At 69.0% G+C, this 17,938-nt stretch overlaps 3 protein-coding genes across 6 annotated transcripts; all 3 read left to right on the top strand.

The window, feature by feature from the left end:
• The first annotated feature begins 218 nt into the window (after window positions 1–218).
• On the top strand, window positions 219–3,833 carry LOC143162447 (putative thioesterase PNKD). Its single transcript, XM_076342855.1, has 9 exons — window positions 219–400; window positions 1,564–1,679; window positions 1,890–2,002; window positions 2,263–2,321; window positions 2,466–2,558; window positions 2,812–2,975; window positions 3,091–3,177; window positions 3,285–3,400; window positions 3,596–3,833. Exons 1-9 carry the CDS (start codon window positions 219–221, stop codon window positions 3,767–3,769), a joined length of 1,104 nt encoding a protein of 367 aa, XP_076198970.1. The 3' UTR covers window positions 3,770–3,833.
• A 958-nt stretch (window positions 3,834–4,791) lies between these two features.
• Window positions 4,792–7,412, top strand: CATIP (ciliogenesis associated TTC17 interacting protein). The gene is given in 10 exon segments (XM_076340795.1): window positions 4,792–4,881; window positions 5,099–5,311; window positions 5,450–5,535; window positions 5,538–5,615; window positions 5,830–5,916; window positions 6,090–6,260; window positions 6,446–6,570; window positions 6,666–6,742; window positions 6,848–6,936; window positions 7,173–7,412. Coding segments are annotated over 10 exon segments (1,242 nt in total). The 5' UTR covers window positions 4,792–4,805.
• A 1,035-nt stretch (window positions 7,413–8,447) lies between these two features.
• On the top strand, window positions 8,448–15,107 carry SLC11A1 (solute carrier family 11 member 1). 4 transcript variants are annotated; one of them, XM_076340794.1, is made up of 16 exons: window positions 8,453–8,487; window positions 9,071–9,204; window positions 9,960–10,082; window positions 10,414–10,533; window positions 11,348–11,454; window positions 11,547–11,617; window positions 11,726–11,793; window positions 11,928–12,083; window positions 12,223–12,381; window positions 12,559–12,648; window positions 12,826–12,945; window positions 13,460–13,609; window positions 13,686–13,759; window positions 14,204–14,357; window positions 14,446–14,535; window positions 14,640–15,107. In XM_076340794.1, the coding sequence occupies exons 1-16, from the start codon at window positions 8,469–8,471 to the stop codon at window positions 14,718–14,720; spliced, it is 1,716 nt and encodes a 571-aa protein (XP_076196909.1). In that variant the 5' UTR covers window positions 8,453–8,468; the 3' UTR covers window positions 14,721–15,107. The 4 variants fall into 4 exon arrangements, with proteins under 4 accessions (XP_076196906.1, XP_076196909.1, XP_076196907.1 ...); XM_076340791.1 differs by having other exon boundaries at window positions 8,448–8,487; window positions 14,446–14,732; XM_076340792.1 differs by lacking the exon at window positions 9,071–9,204 and having other exon boundaries at window positions 8,454–8,487; window positions 14,446–14,732.
• Window positions 15,108–17,938: the final 2,831 nt, after the last annotated feature.

Raw genomic sequence — 17,938 nt, 5'->3', positions numbered from 1 at the left:
CCCTTCTCCACGCAGTGACGTCAGCTGGGGGGGGACACCCTTTGCGGCGATGGGGGGGGAAATCCCGCCGGTGACGCGGTCGGTGTGTGTGTGTCCCCCCCCGGTTCCCGCGGCAGCGACGCGGCGTGACCAGCAGGGGGCGCTCCGGGCGCGGCGGCGGCGGGGGGCGTGGCCTGGGCCATGGCGTGACGCGCGTGGGGGGGCGTGGCCGGGGCGGCATGGCCGCGGGGCGCGGGGGGCGGCGCCCGGAGCATGGCGGGGCCGCGCTGCGGGCGGCGGCGGCCGGTGCCCGCGGGCTGGCGGCAGCCTGCCTGCGCCGCTGCTTGCCCCTCCGCCGCCTCGCCCGCCGCGCCGCCGCCGCCCTCATGGCCCTCGCCGGCCCGCTGCTGTTCCGCGTGGGGTGAGTGTCCGCCGCTCCGGTACCCCCCGCCGGGAGGGAGCCACCGCCGGCCGCCTTTGTTTTGCCTCCGGGAGGAAGGGCCCGTCCTCCCCTGCTTGTGCGGAGCCCCGCCGGGAGGGACCGGGGCCAGCCCGGTGTGCTCCGGCCCCGCTGGCACGGGGAGGCCGGGCTGGGGCTGGGGGGGGTGCTCAGCCTCCACGGGTGCTCAGCCCGCCCGGGCCGGAGGGGCGACGGCAGGCGGTGTCAGCCCGGCTACCGGGGGGGCTTCGCAGGGCCGGGAATCAGCCACCGGCTCCCCCAGCACGGTGACGGTCACCCTCGGATCTGACACCCTCCCCCCCCGCCCGCGGGGCTCCTTCCCTCGGGTCTAATCATTAACCCACCCCGGTGCCCCAGCCGTGGCCCTGCTGCACGGTGCTGGCAGGAGCCCCCGGTCCCCAGGGGACCCCCGGCTCCTGCCAGGATCCCTCCCCGGTGTACGTGCTGGTGCCAGCGCGGAGGATGTAACCAGCCCCCCTTGGCCCGGGGATGGGCTTTGCAACCCGGGGCTTTGCACGTCCTTCATGGCACCGGTCCCTTTCCCCAGCCCCGAAACGCTGCTGTATAAATAGGGGGTCCCCCCGAGCCCCCCAGCCTGTGTCTGTTGCACCCCTGCGTGGCACCTTTCTTGCTTCCCTTTCCCTCGGCCTGTTCTGCTCCCGCTTCCCTCTTCCCCGGGGCTGTGGCACCCAGGGCAGGCCCTCGGAGCGGGGTCAGCCCTGGGCATGGCCCCCTCGGGGCGGGGGGGGGGGGACTCAGCCGGGGATGCCCAGCAGCCAGAGTGCTGCTGCGGGCGAAGCCCTGGGGCTCCAGCCCTTCCCAGTGAGCAAGAGCCCTCCTGGACAGATGGATGGACAGATGGACACCCCTGCAGCAATGCCCCTGCCCTTCTGGTCCTTGCTGCCTGGAGCAGCTGGGGGCGAACTGCCTGGGGAACCGATTCTGCCCTCGCTGCAGATCTGGGGCAGGGGAGGGAGGGACGATGCTACCTCCAGTCCCCATGCGTGGGAAAGTGACCCTGTATGTGTCCCTCGTGGAGGTCCTGGCCCTGGCAGCAGCCCCCTCCCCAAGTGGGCTCTTGGGGGGGCTGGGGATTAACGCCGGGGGGTGTCTGCCCTCCCCAGGTACAGCCTGTATGCCCGCACGCGGCTGGGCTACCTCTTCTACCAGCGGCAGGTGAAGAAGGCCCGGGAGCGGTACCCGCACGGCCACTCCACGCCCCAGCCTTGCCGCTTCCCCGGTGAGTCCTGGCGAGCCCCCCCGACCGTGGCCCCATCGTGTCCCCCAACACTGGGACTTTGGGGTGGGGAGGGGTTGCCATCACCAAATTGCCCAAAGTGTGTTTAACTGAGAATTTGATTTAAGATGGGGGGAGTTTGGCCTGGTCCCCCCCTCCTTTCCCGGGCAGGGGGGGTCATGTCCTGATGTCTGTCTGTCCATCCGTCCCCAGGGGTGAAAATTCTGCCCATTCCCGTGCTCTCCAACAACTACAGCTACCTGGTCATTGACACTGGCTCCGGCCAGGCAGCTGTCGTCGACCCCTCCGACCCGCTGGCTGTGCAGGTGAGACCCCTGCAGCCCCCCCCAACCCAGTGTTAGGGTGTCCCCGGGTGAGGGGGTGGCATGTCTCCAGCTTTTTTGGGGGCAGAGGGGGACAAATCTGCCCCTAATCTGCAGCCCTTAGTGCCTGGGGCAAGGTTGGAGGGTGGCAGGGCTCATCCAGCACCTGGGGAGCTGGGGGGGGCAGGGCGTTAGGGGGAGACTGGTACTCAGGGTCTGTGTGTGTCCCCCAAATCTCTCTGTTGTCCCCCCTCCATTCCCAGGCTGCCATTGAAGAAGAGGGGGTGATGCTGGAGGCCATATTCTGCACCCACAAACACTGGTAAGGGGCAAGAGGGGGCCCTGGGGGGGGTCAGTGGCTGCTGTGGAGGGTGCCCCAGCTGAGGCGACCCCCAGCCCTACCCCACTTGGGGGGGGGGGAGATATGGGGGGATACATTTAGGGGCGCTGACCTCCCTGTCCACAGGGACCACAGCGGGGGGAACGCGGCACTCCACCAGCAGCACAGCTCCTGCAAGGTGTACGGCAGCGCCCTTGATGCCATCCCGGAGCTCACCAAGTAAGTCCTGCGCCCTGCATCCCCCGCAGCACCCTTGTAAATTTGGGGGGGAGAGGCTTCACCCCCAACCACCACTGTCTGCTCCACCCACCAGTCCATCCCCCAAGTACCACGTTGCCCCCTTCATGGGCAGAGACCTGGCATGCTCATGACGCTAGTGCACCGGGGAAGGGTTGCATGGGGAGGTGGGTGTTTTGAGGTCCTGGGGGGGGGGGAGGGGCACCCTGACAGTCCACGCCTGTGCCCGGTACAGCCCGCTTGCGGACAGGGAGAAGGTGAGCGTGGGCTGTCTGACCTTCGAGGCGCTCGCCACGCCTGGCCACACCGTGGGCCATATGGTGTACGTGCTGGACGGGGGGCCCTTCGGCGGCCCCCCCTGCCTCTTCTCTGGGGACCTCCTCTTCCTCGCTGGCTGCGGTGAGCACGCCTGACCCCAGACCTGGGTGGCTGGGGGGGGTGTCCCACCCTGGGAAGGGCTTGGGGGGACCCCCCCAACCCCCCCCCCATGACAGGCGGTTGCGTGTGGGTCTAGGCAGGCTGTTTGAGGGCTCTCCTGAGACCATGCTCGCCTCCCTGGACGTGGCTGTGGGCTTGGGCGAGGACACGCTGCTGTGGCCCGGTGAGTGTCCCCAACAGCAGGGCAGAGCCGCTGGTGTCCCCCCTAACCCCCACTGCCGAGCCGGGGAGCCGGGCGGGGGCGATGCTAAGGGGTACAGCGGTCCACAGGCCACGAGTACGCGCTGGAGTGCCTGACCTTCGCCAGCCTCCTGGAGCTGGACAACCCCGCGCTGGAGCAGAAGCTGCGGTGGGCGACGCAGCAGCGCCAGGAGAAGAGGAGCACGGTGAGGCCAGGGGGGGTCCCCTGCCTGCAGCCCCCCCACCCCAGCCCCTCGCGGGGTTCCCCAGTGGGGATGCTGCACCCTGACACTCTCTTGCATGGCGGGTGCTGTAGAGGAAGGGGGTGCTGGGAGGGGGGGGTCCCAGCTCCCTGCCGGGGGTGCTGCCTCCGGCAGGGGGCTGAGTGGCTGCCCCCACAGTGCCCCTCCACACTGGGGGAGGAGCAGACCTACAACCCCTTCCTGCGGACCCACCGGCCGGAGCTGCAGGCAGCGCTGGGGCTGCGGCGGGGTGGGGGGGAGCACCCCGACGCCTTCCGCGCCCGCATCCTCAAGGAGGTGCGGAGGCGCAAAGACCTCTACAAAGCCACCTAGACCCCCCCCAGGCCCCCCCTTTCCATGGGGCTGGGTGCTGCTCGGGCACAGGGGGACCTGAGACTGTGTGGTTTGTTTTGCTGTGAATCTCCCTCCTGAGGGTGCAGGGTTGGGGGGGGAAGAGTGGACCCCCCCCTCCATGTGGGCACCCCATAAGTGATCCCTGTCTTTGCTCCCCCAGACTTGGGGGTCACCAGCTGTCATGTAGAAGCACCTCAATCCCCTTTCTGAGGGTCTGTAGCCCCCCACCCCACTGCTGGGGCTGTAGGGACGGCACCAAGGGCTTTTCCTAACCCCCCCCTCCCTGTTTTTCTGGGAGCCCCCAATTCCCCCCCCCACCCCCCAGCACTCAGGGAGCCCCCACCTACCCCTGGCAGCCTCCAGTGCTGTGCATCTCCTTGGGGGGGGGGCTGGGATGGAACCAGCAAGGGGGGGGGGCAGTACTACCTCCAGGCAAGGGGCTCTTCTCCAGCACCCCATGCTTGGTGCCGGAGCTTCCCCCCCCCACCCCCCACCCCGCACACACACACACTGGGATAGGGCCATGGGGGCACACCGGTGGGGTGGGGGGTGGATGCTGCTGAACTGGAGACTGGAGGCCCCCTCCCGCCCCACTCCCCCAAATAAAAGACTGGATCGCATTTGTACCTGTTTGGCCCTTTCCCTCCGCGGCCGGTGGGGCCCCCCCACGCGAAACCCCTGTGCGGGGTCGCTGTCCCTTTAAGAGGCGGGGCCAGACCGTTGCTACGGAGACCGCTGAGGCGTTGTTGGGGGTGCACCTGGGTCCGGCCCGGGCAGGTCTGGGGGCCGGGGGGCACCCCGGGGCCGGGGTGGGTGTTGGGGGCCGGGGGGGTGTTGGGGGGGCCGGGGGGGAGAATGGGGGGGCGACAGGGGCTGCAGAGGCCGGGGGGGGGGGGGGTGTCACTGTGCCCCCCCCCAGGGTTACACAGATGGGCACCGGGGGTGTACCGGGGTTTGGGGAAGGCCCACTGCCCCCTCACCTGGGGGTCCGGCAGCAGGAGCCCCCAGGCGAGGCATGGAGCCTGCTCCCGAGGGCCAGCAGGAGACCCCAGCCCTCACGGAGGCAGCCGCCGAGTTCCTGAGCCTCATCGGTGGGTGTCGTCGTCGTCCCCCCCCGGCCTTCCCCCTTGCCCCCCTCGCCGTGCCCTGAGGGTCCCCGGTGCAGGGGTGGGGGGCACCGGGTCCGGCAGGAGGGGGGGCGGATCGTGGGGGCTTGAGCCGGATAAATGGTGAGGGGCTCAGCTCAGCCTGCGCGGTGGGGGGGAAGGTGGAGGTGCCCCGGGCAGGGGTGACGGTCCCTGCGGGCAGGGCCGGAGGAGCTGGAGCGCTGCCTGTTCGCCGAGACGCTGGAGATGGTGGCAGCGGGGGCCCAGCCGAGGGACCAGGCAGGGGGCCGGTGGTGGGTGGCAGCCCGCTGGGCACCCTACGAGCGGGCGGGCGAGCCGGTGCGGAGCTGCCTCCTGGTGCAAGCCGGCTCCCGCAGCAGGCAGGACGGTGCGCCCTGCTCCAGCACCCTCAAAGGTGAGCCGGGGGTGGCTCGGAGTGTCCCCCCCCCTCCCCAGGGCTGGAGCATGCCGGTCCCACCGGCCCCCAGGGCTGGGATGGGGGGCACTGCTGCAGTGCCAGCAGGGCGGGCTGAGCGTGGCTCTGCTCTGCCAGCCTACGTGACCCCGCAGCTGGAGACCCTGGAGCAGGAGGAGCAGGAGCGCCTGGAGGTGACCCGTGTGGCGGTGGCGTGTCCCCTTCCCCATGTCCTGCCCCCCCTGCCCTGGGGTGAGCCCTGCAGCGATGCCCACCTGGGGGCTGCGCCCTGTGCAAGGTTGCTGTGGGCAGCCTGGTGTCCCCTCCCTGGCTCGGACACCAGTTCTGTCCCACCAGCCTGGTCCCCTTCCCCTACTCTGGGTGGCAGCTGGAGTGGGGAGTTTCCCACAATGCATCTGGCGTGGTACCCTGATTGAAAGGGGTGCTGGGGTGTGCCATCTCAGAGCGGGGGTGCCCTGGCTCTGCCCTCCACCCTGTGCCCCGCACCCCTCCTGCAGCTCAGAGCACACCCCATAGAGAGGAGGACCCACATGGTGAGCCACCAGCATGGGATGACTGTCACCAAGACCCTCTGGGAGGGAGAGGTGAGGCTGAGGGGGGGCTCTCTCCTCTCTGCCCCCCAGATGGGGGCACATCCTGGGAGCAGGCAGTATGGCTGGCCTGTCCCACCCAGGGGTGCCCCCAGGCTCCGGGGGGTGCTGTCCCTGGGGATGGCGGGGCTGTGGCTGTCCCATGAGGTGGCCGGGTCTCTCCGCAGGCAGAGCCGCGGTGCTGGAGCTTCTCCTATGGCCGGGCCGAGCTGCGGGGGCTGCTGCCGGAGGGTGCCAGCCTCCTGCTGCTGCGGGTGCTGGCATGCCGGTGGGCAGTGCCCCCCGGCCTCATCTTCCCGGCCATCGACACCGAGGGCCACCTCTGCACCTCCAGCTATGTGAGCCACTGGCCAGGGGGGCTCATGGGATGGGGGGGGTCTGGGTCAGGTTGGGGGTGCCAGGGTGGGATGCGGGAGGTGGGGGTGAGCAGAGAGTGGATGACAGCATGGGGGGGGAATGGGGATGGCACCCGGGGGCAGGGGTGACTCCAGGACAGGGGTGACCCCTGGCTGTGCCCCCACAGCACGCCCTGGGCATCCAGCAGCAGGCGGTGGGCTCAGCGGAGGCGGAGGTGTTTGTGATCGAGCGAGCTGTGCACGCCGGTGTGGGCGTCTCCACCATCTGGCACAGCAGCTTCCTCCCCAGCGGGTATGGGTGGGGGTCCGGGCGGGCGCACTCCGGGCGGGGGCACCCCCAGCCTGGCAGGGACCCAGGAGGGGGGTCACCAGCTCTTTCCCCCGCAGGCGTTTGGCCCGGCGGGTGCAGGTTGGCTGCCCAATGCTGGTGCTTCTGCAGGATGAGTCTGTCCTCAGTGAGACAGGTACTGGGGGGGGGGGGGAAGGCTTGTGCCCCCCAGCATGGGCAGCCCCTGCCTGCTGTCTGGCAGCCAAGTGGGGAACACCCTGCCCTGCCTTTCTGCTGCCAGGTGGGGTCGAGCCCCAACCCCCCTTCCCCAAACAGCCCCTGGACTGGGAGGAAGACATCCAGCTCTGCTCCTGGTTCCTGGACAGGAAGGTGAGATGGAGGGACATGGGGACATGGGGCTGTGCCACTCCCCAGCAGGGTCTCCCCTGGGGTCCCCAGGGGCACAGTGGGGATCAGGCTGGCCAGCACCCCCCCCAAGCTCCTCAAGTGTGGAAAAAGACCCAGGCATCCCACCCACCCCACTCTGGCACAGTGGCCTGGGGAGGGGACATCGGTGCCCAGGGGGGGACATTGGCACCTGTGCCCACCCTGCCCACCTGCCGCAGGAGGAGCTGCAAGCGTCCCACGCCGCCTACGTCCAGCAGCATCCTGAGCTCCGGGTGCTGCTGGCTGACTTCCTCCAGGCCCTGCTCCTGCAGCAGCCCCACGACCCCGTCTCCTTTGCCGCCCAATTCTTCACCCCCTTTGCCCACCAGCAGCCTGCCGGGACCCCCTTCGCCTCCACCAGGGCTGCCAGCCCCCTCCCCAGCCCCCCACCTCGCCACCCTTCGGCTAACAGGGAATAAAGCTGCCAGTGCTGCCTGTCCAGGCTCATTTGCTTTGGCGAAAACTGAGGCACGGGGAGGGCAGGGGGTGCTGAGTGGCGTGCTAACCCCGCCCCCCCCATGCCTGAGGGGGACCCAGGCATCCTGCCCCCTCCCAACTGTTCTAGCCCCCACCTGAGGTGGGGGGTGCCTGGCACATACCCTGGGGCAGAGCCAGGCTCACATCCCTGTGCCAGGGCACCCCACATCTCCCTGGGGGCAGAGCCCCGATGCCCACCTCTCTGTGGGACACAGCCCGGTGGCAGAGGGGTGCCCCAAAGAGGCAGCCGGTACTACCCAGGCACCCATGGGTGCAGCTGGGGTGCTCCTCCTCCCACCTCCACAGCCACAAGGGTCCTGGGGATGGGGCGTCTTTTGCAGGAGCAGCCTGACCTGCCATGACACTGAGCACCCCATCTTTGGGGTGAAGGTCCCCCCACGCAGGGGTGGCGTGAGCACCCTGTGCCACAGAGCCTGCCTGGCTGGGCGCTCCCCCCCCAGCCGCTGAGGGTGCATTTTGACCTGCTCACATGCTTGTGCAACTCACGCCTGCTTCCTCCTTGCTCCCACTCCTCCGGCCTTTCCCCTACTCCCATGGGGCCAGCCCTCCCTCCCCACGCTGCGGGACACTGTCCCCTGTCCCCCAACTGCCCAAGGAGCAGGACCCCTGGCACGTGATGGAGGGTGACATGCAGGCACACTCCCACACCCCTGGGCATGCTGGTGTGGGTGCCCCATGTTTGCACGTGCGTGTGCACGGCAAGGGGGAGGGAGGCACTGGCTCCCCCCCTCCTGGCACAGGGTGGGGGAACTGAGACCGTGCACATCCATAGCACCCAACCCCCACCAGGCAGGGCCCCTTTCCCAGCCCAGGTCAGCCGGTGGGGAAGGAGCACTTCCTCCTCCTCCTCCCTCCTCCTCCTCCTCCTCTCCTCCTCGGGGGGGCAGCTGGGGGGTCCTTTAAAAGCTGGGTGGCGGGCATTGCACCCAGTGTCGACATCAGAGCTCCCCAGCACCATGTCTGGATCGGGCCCAGCCATGGCATCGCTGGAGCCAGGTGAGCCCCATGACACTTGGGTCCCCCCGCGCCTCCTTTCCTCCCCTAGACCCCCTTCCCTCCGCCCTGAGACCCCTGGCTCTGCTTCCCCCCCGCAGTGGGCACCGTCCCCCCCAGCCTGTCCTGGCTTCCTCACCTGCTCCGTCCTCTGTCCCCCCAAGCCCACCCGTGATTCACCCCCACTCCCAGGACATGGGTGGGCTGGGGGGGGACTGGGACCAGCACCAGCCTCTTGTCCGCACTCCGTGCCCACCCAGCAGCAGGACCAGGAGCAGGGTCCCATCCTGTCCCTCCTGCCCAGAAATGCACTTGGCTCTTGGACCGGTGAAGATTGCACTGGGACCACGGGTTTCTAGGACACCTGAGCCTGAGGTGGCATCCGACCACTTTGGGTAGCCACTGACAGCCCTCATATAGCCACCCTCACGGCCCCCTGGAACAATGGGGCTCGTCCCTCATGGGGCTCACCAGGCAGGGGCAGGTGGGACTGGGGGGAAGCCGGCACCAGGGCTGCCAGCCTACCAGTGTCCTTGTTCCCCATCGGGCTGCCACCTCCCCTCCTCCTCTTCCTCGCCCCCCCCAGGCCTCACTGGGTCCCTGAACCAGGGCCAAGCCCAGACTTACAGCACCGGTGGGAGCCCCATGCCCCCGCAGCGCCCTGGCACCCGGAATCAGACCTACCTGGACGAACTCATCAGCATCCCCAAGGGCGGCGGGGTAGGTGCTGCCAGGCTGGCACCTCCATCTGAGGATGGGCAGAGACGGGGCAGGGGGCCGGTACTGCAGGGAGCTTGAGGGGGGGGCAAAGGGCCACCACAGGGCGGGGAGACCTGCCTGGGACATGCCCTGGGGACCTCAGCGTCCCCAGACCCTGCTCAGGCAAATCACAGCCCCAGGCTGAGCGTTTACACGCTTAAGGGTTTCAAATGGGGAAACTGAGGCACGGGGCGAGGTGCTACTCGGCCACAGGGATCACCCCGCTGCTCACACACCTCCCGGGCTCCCTGTCCTGGACCACCCGTGCTGAGCCCAGCGGGGCTCCCCCAGGCTGCCTGCGCCCTGCCAGCGCCCCCATCCCTGGCTGGTCCCGGGGGGCGGAACGGAGAAGGGGAAGGGATGGGGGGTTCCCCTGCCAGGACGGGTGGTGAAAGCAGGGCTCGGCAGTGGGATCCCACGGGGTGCAATTAATGGTGCCTGACAGCCCCAGGACCACCCTGCAAATCGCTGTCCAACCTGTCCCCATGTGGGATGGGGGTCTCGCTGCCCCCCCAGCACTGCTGCTAACGGAGAGGGGCTGGGGGGCAGCGGTTCCCTCCTCAAAGCAGGCAGGAGAAATGTCCTCTGTGTGCGAAATGCGCCCATGCAGGCAGCACAGGGCTTCCCAGCAACGGGCTAAAGGGGACCGGGAGTGCAACTGGGGGACACTGGCTTTAAATGGGAGCGCCCCGCTCTGACCTGCTGCCTCGTCCCAGCCCGGTTTCAGCTTTAGGAAACTCTGGGCTTTCACCGGTCCCGGCTTCCTCATGAGCATCGCCTACTTGGACCCAGGCAACGTGGAGTCGGACCTGCAGTGCGGGGCGGTGGCGGGGTTCAAGGTGAGCCCTAGGCAACCCCCCGGCCCCGGGGTCAGGAAGCAGCCGGGGGTTTCGTAAACTTTCCTGTGCCAACGGCCACCCAGCCCATGGCAAGCCGGCTTCCCCAGCCTGGGGAGCGGGAAGGGAACGGGGGGGCCCTTGGCACTGGGGGAGGGCACCCAGGGGTGCGGGAGGGCCACCCCTCTGCCTGGGCTGGGGACCACCTCCAGCCCCTCCAGGCTTCTCCTTCCCCGTGTCCCCGGGCTGGTTGATAACCTTGCTGGGAGCCCCGGGCGGCCGGATCCTGCCCAGTGCCCAGCCCTTGCTGCCTCCCTCCCCCCTGCCCCCCCAGCTTCTGTGGGTGCTGCTGTGGGCCACCGTCCTGGGGCTGCTGTGCCAGCGCCTGGCCATCCGGCTGGGCGTGGTGACGGGGAAGGACCTGGGTGAGATTTGCTACCTCTATTACCCCAAGGTGAGCAGCCACAGGGAGTGCCCCCGGGGGTCACAGCCTGGGGGGACCCCGCGCTTGGGCTGGTGGCGGTCCTGGCAGGGATTGGGGGAGCAGGACTGTCTGGGGGGTGGAGAGGAGCAGGAAGATGCTGCGAGAGCGCTGCCTCTCCCAGGGGCTCCCCAAAGCCCCCCCCAGCCCCGGTGCTCCCCAACTAGCACCCACACACCCCTGTGATACAGGGGCCCCGGGGGAGGTGGGGGGGAAACAGCTGCCTCAGTGTTCTGGTCCGGTTTGGCGACACGTGAGCACGTCCCCCGGGGGGGGAGTGAGCCCAGGCGTCGGGGCAGTGACGCGGAGCCGAGATGCAGGGCGAGCCTGGGCGCGTTGGTGCGGGGAGCTGGGGGGGGCTTGGGGGGGGAGTGTCACACAGCAAAGGAGGGGGGGAGCTAGGGGTCCCGTCTAGGCAGCAGGATCCTGATGGGGGCGGGCGAGCGATGAGATGTTGGAATGACATGTCCCCAAAAGGAGGGCTGGATACATCCCTCTGCCCCGGCACCCCCCTGGAAGCATCATATCCAGACAGCTGGGTCCTGCCCTCAGCTCCCACTGGGACAGGGATGGGGAGGCGGGGACAGGCTGGGATTTAGGATCCATCTTGCACTCTGAGCTTGTGTCGTGGGAGAGGCTGGGGAGGGTCTCCTGGGGTCCCCATGCTGCTCTGGGTGGCCTGCCACAGCCTGGGGACAGGGGTCTCCACCCTGGAGGCTGTGCCCATTCACCGGGGGCCAAGCTCCCCTGTGGGCTTGGGCATCTCACCATGCCCCGGCCCCTCCAGGTGCCCCGCGTCCTGCTCTGGCTCATGATCGAGATCGCCATCATTGGCTCCGACATGCAGGAGGTGATCGGGACAGCCATCGCCTTCAACCTGCTCTCAGCCGGCCGGTGAGCCACCCCCCAGGGACCGCCCCAGCCCCCCCAGTAGCCCTGCTCTGCCGAGGGGCACGCAGCTAATGCCCCCCCTTGCCATCCCACAGCATCCCCCTCTGGGGTGGGGTCCTCATCACCATCGTGGACACCCTCTTCTTCCTCTTCCTTGACAAATATGGTGAGTGCCAGGGGAGACGAGAGGGGGGACGCTTGCCCAGGCAGCCCTGGTGCCAATGTGGCATCGGTGTCCCTCACCCTGTCCCACCCCATCTCTCAACCCCTCTAGGGCTCCGAAAACTAGAGGCTTTCTTCGGCCTCCTTATCACCATCATGGCCCTGACCTTTGGCTACGAGGTGAAGGGGGGAGCTGGGGATACCCCTTTCCCTGCAGGGTGCTGGCAGGGGACCCCCGTGGGGCATCCCCGCTGGCACCGGGCTGCAGCAGGGGGGGGTGCCAGATCACAGTGCTCCTTCCCACCGGTCCCCAGTACGTGATGGTGAGGCCGAGGCAGGCGGAGGTGCTGAAGGGCATTTTCCTGCCCTACTGCCCGGGCTGCGGGCGAGAGGAGCTGCTCCAGGCCGTGGGCATTGTTGGTGCCATCATTATGCCCCATAACATCTTCCTCCACTCCTCCTTGGTCAAGGTGAGACCAAGGCACTGCCATGGGCACCACCAGCCCGGGGTGTCTCAGGGAACACGTAGAGGGTACCAGCCCTGGGGGGGCTGCAGGACAGGGGGTGCTTGCCTGACCCTGTGGCACCCATGTCACCTGCTGTGGCCAGACGCGGGAGATCGACCGGTCCAAGAAGGAGGCAGTGCAGGAGGCCAATATGTATTTCGTGACCGAGTCCTGCCTGGCCCTCTTCGTCTCCTTCCTCATCAACCTCTTCGTCATGGCTGTCTTCGGTGAGGCTTTCTACCACCAGCGAAACGAGGATGTGGTGAGTGTCACCCCGCGCCCGCAGGGAGGTGATGGCTGTGCCCGGCTGTGGAGATGGGCAGGGCGAGCATCCCTCGGAGAGTGGGTGTCCTCATCCCCTGCGGTGGGGGGGGGGTCCCCCCCGTGTCCATGGGGGCTGCCAGGTGGCCGTCACGCTCGTGCCCGCCATGCCTTGCAGCACAACAAGTGCGTCAACAGCAGCGTCAGCCGCTACGCCGGCATCTTCCCCACCAACAACGAGACGGTCTCTGTAGATATCTACCAGGGGGTGAGTGGCCCCAGCCTGTGCCCAGCAGGCATCCATACCCATTTTGGGGATGTAGCGCTCCCTCCCATTAACACCTGGGTCCGGGGGCTGCTGCGAGCCCACTGGGAGGCTGGGAGTTGATGGGGGTGCCCAGGGTGGGGTACGCTTTGGGGTCCCCATAGGAGTGTCCCCACACAGGGTGTCATCTTGGGCTGCTATTTTGGGGCGGTGGCACTGTACATCTGGGCCATTGGGATCCTGGCAGCGGGACAGAGCTCCACGATGACGGGGACCTACGCGGGACAGTTTGTCATGGAGGTGAGGGACAGGGATGCTGGCCCTCACCCCCACGGGGGGCAGCTGGGAGGGAAGGGAATCATGGATGGGCCTGGGTGGGAGGTCCTAGGGGTAGCGCCCCCCCAGGGGTATTTGGCAGAGTTAATTGCCCCCCATTCCTACAGGGAGCTGGGCATAGGGCATTGCCCACCTGGTGGGTGGCAGCTTGCTGGCACCAGGGTCCCCAGTCCCCAGGAGGTGGGATGGGGATAGTGCCCACCCATTGCCGCTGCACGGCCACCCCTGTGACACCTCCTCCCAGAGGCACCCCGTTGGTGCCCCACACGGTGTTTCCCTAATGAGCTCGTTTGCTTAATGAGCTGGAGCTGACCTCTAGCGGGGCCCAGCAGCCCTGCAAGGGCCCGCTCAGCACCCTGGCACAGAGGAGGGAGTGATGGCCCCCATGTCCCTCCGAGCTAGGGTTTGGGGGGACCACCCCGGCACGGTGCCCCAGGCACAGCAAGGGGCGAGGGCACAGATTTTGCCGTGTCCCCAGGGCTTCCTGCAGCTCCGCTGGTCCCGCTTCAGCCGGGTGCTCTTCACCCGCTCCTTTGCCATCCTGCCCACTGTCTTCGTGGCCGCCTTCAAGGACGTCAGCCACCTCACGGGCATGAACGACCTGCTCAACGTCCTGCAGAGTATCCTGGTAAGGTGGGGGGCACTACCTGCCCTCCAACACCCCAGCCCGGTGACTGTGCCCCCTCACCCCCTTCTCCTTCCAGCTGCCCTTCGCCATCCTGCCCATCCTCACCTTCACCAGCCTGCGCCCACTCATGCAGGACTTCACCAACGGCCTGTGAGTGCCAGGGCAGGGGGAGGCACGGGGGGGCCAGAGCAGGGCACCCTGGCTGCAGGCACCCTCCCTTCAGCCCATCGTGCCCCCCAAACCACGCCGTGGGGGCAGTAGGTGTATGGGCATTGAGGGGGGTGCCCAGGGCAGCCAGAGCAGGACAGACCCCGTCACTTGCCCTCTTCATCCTCATCCCAATGCCACGTCCGGCCCTCTTGCGCACCCCCGGGTCCTCAGCATCCTCCTGGCACTGCCAGCCCTGCATTCGGAGGGTGGCCAAAGCCCATGCCCAGAGCCCCATCATGGGGGTGTAGTATGGCTGCAGGGTGCAGAGATATCCCGGTTGGGGTCTTGCTCACCTACAAACCCAGATCCCCCAGACCACTGTGCCTGGTGGCACACGGGGTGGGGGCTCTGCCCTGGCACTGATGCCCGCTCCCCTGCCCGCAGCCTGGGGAAGGTGCTGATGACCCTCATCACGGGGCTGGTCTGCGCCATCAACATCTACTTCGTGGTGGACTTCCTGCCCACGCTGCAGGGCCTGGGGTACCACATCCCCCTGGGGCTGCTGCTGGCCGCCTACGTGGCCTTCGTCACCTACCTGGTAGGGCTGGCACCGCGGGAAGGGGTGGCCGGGTGGGGGATGGCATCCCCCGTGGGTGCCCATCGACCTGCCCTCTTCGCCCCCACAGATCTGGACGTGCAGCATCGCGCACGGAGCCCGTTTCCTGGCGCGGGGACACCACAGCCGGTTCAGCTTCGGCATCTCCATCGACCCGCCGGCCCTGGCAGGGACGTGGTGACAAACCCTGTCCCCCATTACTGTCCCCCCCTCCTTGCCCAGCACGGCCCCCCTCACCGGGCACCGGTTTGATGCCACACCAAGCCCGGGGATGATGTTCTGGCCAGAGATGCATCCAGCAAGGAAGGGGTTAACAGATGGGCAGACCTTCCCCCCAGGTTTTAAGAGCCCCCCCCTAATTCAGGGGTGCTGGTCCAGGCTGGATGCGGGGGGGAGGGGGACGGGACGGGCAGCGGGAGGTGCCCCCAGCCCTTGGCACAGAGGCTTCAGTGAATGAGCCGCCCCGGAGACCTCCCCTCCTCATTAGCGCCGGGAACCGCCGGCCCCCGGGACCGCTAATTACCGCCCGGGACCGCTAATCACCTCCCGGGACCGCTAACCATCCCTCACCGCCAGCCGCCCGGGGACGGCGGGGCCAGCCCCAGGGGAGCCGGGGCCGCCAGCCCCGCTGCCCGGGACCGGCCCCAGCCCCCGGACCGGACCGGCCGGAGCCCCGCGGGGGACTCCTGAACTCGGGGGTGGGGGGAGACGGCTGATAAATGGCGTGTTTGTAACCTGGCCTCAGCCTCGCTGCTGCTGCGCGGCCCCGGGACGGGGAGGGGACCCCCCACGGCCCCCCCCCGCCCCGGGCAGGACCCTTAGCCCCAGGCTGGGGGGGCTCGGTGGGGGGGGTTGCATACACCCACGCGTGACCGTAGGGGTGCGGGAGGGGGGGCTTAGCCCCCAACCCTTTGCATTCCCCCAGGGAGGAGCGGGGAGGTGGGGGGGCCCCACCGTGCCCTCTCCGCCCCGGATGCCCCGTTTCCCGCCTGCCGGCCCCGCCGGATGCGGAGCCGCTCGGGCCCTCCCTGGAGGCGGCCGTCGACCCCCCCCCGGGCCCGCACCCCGGGTGGGGGGGTGGGGGTCCCGCCGCGCTTCGCCCCCCGCCGCGGCCCGCACTTGCGAGACGCTCCCTGGCTGTTTCAAGGCTCCCCCCTCTCCCCAGCACTCCCCCACCCCAAAATCCCCTTTCCCAAACTAGCCCGGCCGAGGGGTGGGTGGGGGGATTTGGGGGGCCGGACCCTCCCCTGCCCCATGACCCCCCCGGCAGGGGACGCCCCCCCCCCCGCTCCCGGGGGCCGCGCTTGTTTATGTGAAGAATTTCCCCTTCCTTAAAAGGGCGATGCCGGCCGTCGTGGGGCGGTGCCTCCCCCCCTGCCTCCGCGTTGGCCCAGCCTCGGGTTGTTTGAAGGAGGAGCCAGAGCGGTGGGGCCCACCGCAAGGCGGGGTGTCCCGTCCCCCCCCCAAGGAGCGCAGCCGACCCCAGTTGCCGGAGCTGCCACCAGCTCTGGGAAGGAGGAGCAGGGATCCCCCCCCTACCACCACGGTGCCTGCAAGGGGCACCCTGCTCTGCCCGGGGGCACAGGGCTGGGGGGGCCGCCGGGGACTGGGGGTGGGCCGGGGGGCCTCGGGGTCGTCCCCAGTGGGCGTGGGGCTGGGGGCTGCGGGGTTCAGCCCCCCGGCTCTCCTGTTTGCACGGTGTGTCCCCGGGGGGCAGGGGGTCACCAGGGCTGTGCCTGCGGGGATCACCCTTCTCTGGCCGGGACCTCCAGATGGGGGGCACCCCCAGCCCCGGGGCACCTGCCCGGACCCAGCTCTTGGCAGGAGGTGGCCAGCCCTGGGCCCTGGCCGTGGGGCAGCGCGTGGTGGGGCAACGCTCCCAAGGCCATAGGTAGCTGGGGGAACAGGGGACAGCGTCCGGGACCCCAGCTTGGAGGCAGTGGGGTGGCACAGAGGGGTCCCTCGGTGCCCACTGGCAGGAGCCTGATGCCTTTTTGCCTTGTGCCCCCACACCGCAGCCCACACATCCAGCTGGGGGCTGCCCACTCCTGGCCTGGGCTGGGGGCGCAGAGTGAGGCCCCTGTCCCCACAGCCCCGTGTCCCCAGGCCTGTCCCACAGCCCCAGGATGGGGACAACATCTCCCTGAGCTCCCAGGCTGCCCAGTCTGCCCCTGGGCAGGCAACGAAGCTGGAAGTGATGCTCCGACTGCTGCTGCAGGCGTCTGGCTTGGAGACAATCCTAATTACGTTAATTAGCGGACAGGCAGGGCCTGACTGAGCTGGGGCTGCTGCTTGGGCATGGCTCGTCGGGGAGGGAAGAGCAGGATTCGGCCAGAGAAACGGGGGTCCTGGAGGGCACAGTTGTGTGGCCTCCACAGGCGTCCCCACAGTGAGCAGCGTCCCCTGGCACCCGCCGGCAGCCGAGCCCAGCGCAGCCAGCCCGCTGGGGACGAGGCAGGCATCCTGCCCGGCTCCACCTGGGCTAAAGGAGCAGCACAGGTCAGCCCAAAATAGAGAGAGGAGGAAGCACAGCCTCTTCCTTCCTCTTCCTAACTCTTCCTCCCGCCGGGCAGGGGGGCAGCGCCGGCTACCTGGCCAGGGGAGCCGGCTGCCTCCCCGTTGCGGAGGGGCAGGGAAACTGAGGCACGGGGCTGGCCGCTGCCCGCTGTCAGAGAGGGCGGAGGAGGTGGCAGGGCGCGGTGTCGCGGTTCCCGGCCGCCGCCCGGTCCCTGCCACGGCTCCCCCGGGGGCTCGTAGTGCCGGGATGCCCCGCGCGGAGCTGGGAGCGCGGGAGCCGCAAGCGTGAACCGGCTTTTGCTCCGCCTGGTCCCGCCGGCCCCACAGCATCCTAATTCCCCGGGGGGCACCTCCCGACGCCGGCTTGGCCCTGCAAGGTGCTGAAAGCCGGGGGACGCGGGGCAGGGGGAACAGGGCATCGTCCCACGCGGGTTTAGTCCCTCCGTAACACGGGATGAGCGGCTGGGGAGGGAGCCGGACGCAGGGACCCCATTTCCCAGCGGGGTCCCCCGCGGGCAGTTGTCGTGTCCCCTTGCGCAGCGAGGACAGGTCCCCTCCCAGCCCCGTTCCCCAGGGGCTGCTCCCACCGTACGGCGACGGCTCGGCCCCGGGGAGCCGGAGGAACAGAGCGGTACCCGGGCTGTGCCGCCGCGGGCTTCGCCGCCTCGCCCGTGCCCCGGGTCCCCCCCGGGCCAGAAAGGGCGATCTCAGCCCCTGAAGTTCCCAGACCGCAGGAGCGGGAGAGGTGGAAAGACCCCCAACAAGCTCAGAAGGGGAATTTCCAACCTTCTCTGCCCCGGGGCAGCGCTGACAAGAGGGCACAGCATCTCCGGCCAACGAGACGGTGACCAGGAGCGGCTGGAACCCCCCCAGGGCCGGACGCTGCCTGGGGGCACCGCGGTGCGAGGCTGCCCTGGCAGGGCCCGGCCGGGGCTTGCAGGCGGGGAAGGTGCTGGGGATGGAGGGAGGCACCGGGGATGCCAGGGCATGGGGGGCTTGGGGGGGGGTGGGGGATGCGTTTTACCGGGGGGTTGTTGCATCTCCAA

The sequence above is a fragment of the Aptenodytes patagonicus genome, chromosome 6, assembly GCF_965638725.1.
Source record: "Aptenodytes patagonicus chromosome 6, bAptPat1.pri.cur, whole genome shotgun sequence".
In the NCBI taxonomy this organism is placed as follows: Eukaryota; Metazoa; Chordata; class Aves; order Sphenisciformes; family Spheniscidae; genus Aptenodytes; species Aptenodytes patagonicus.
The sequence above is the reverse complement of the archived record's forward strand: the minus strand, read 5'-3'. Positions and strand labels throughout refer to the sequence as shown.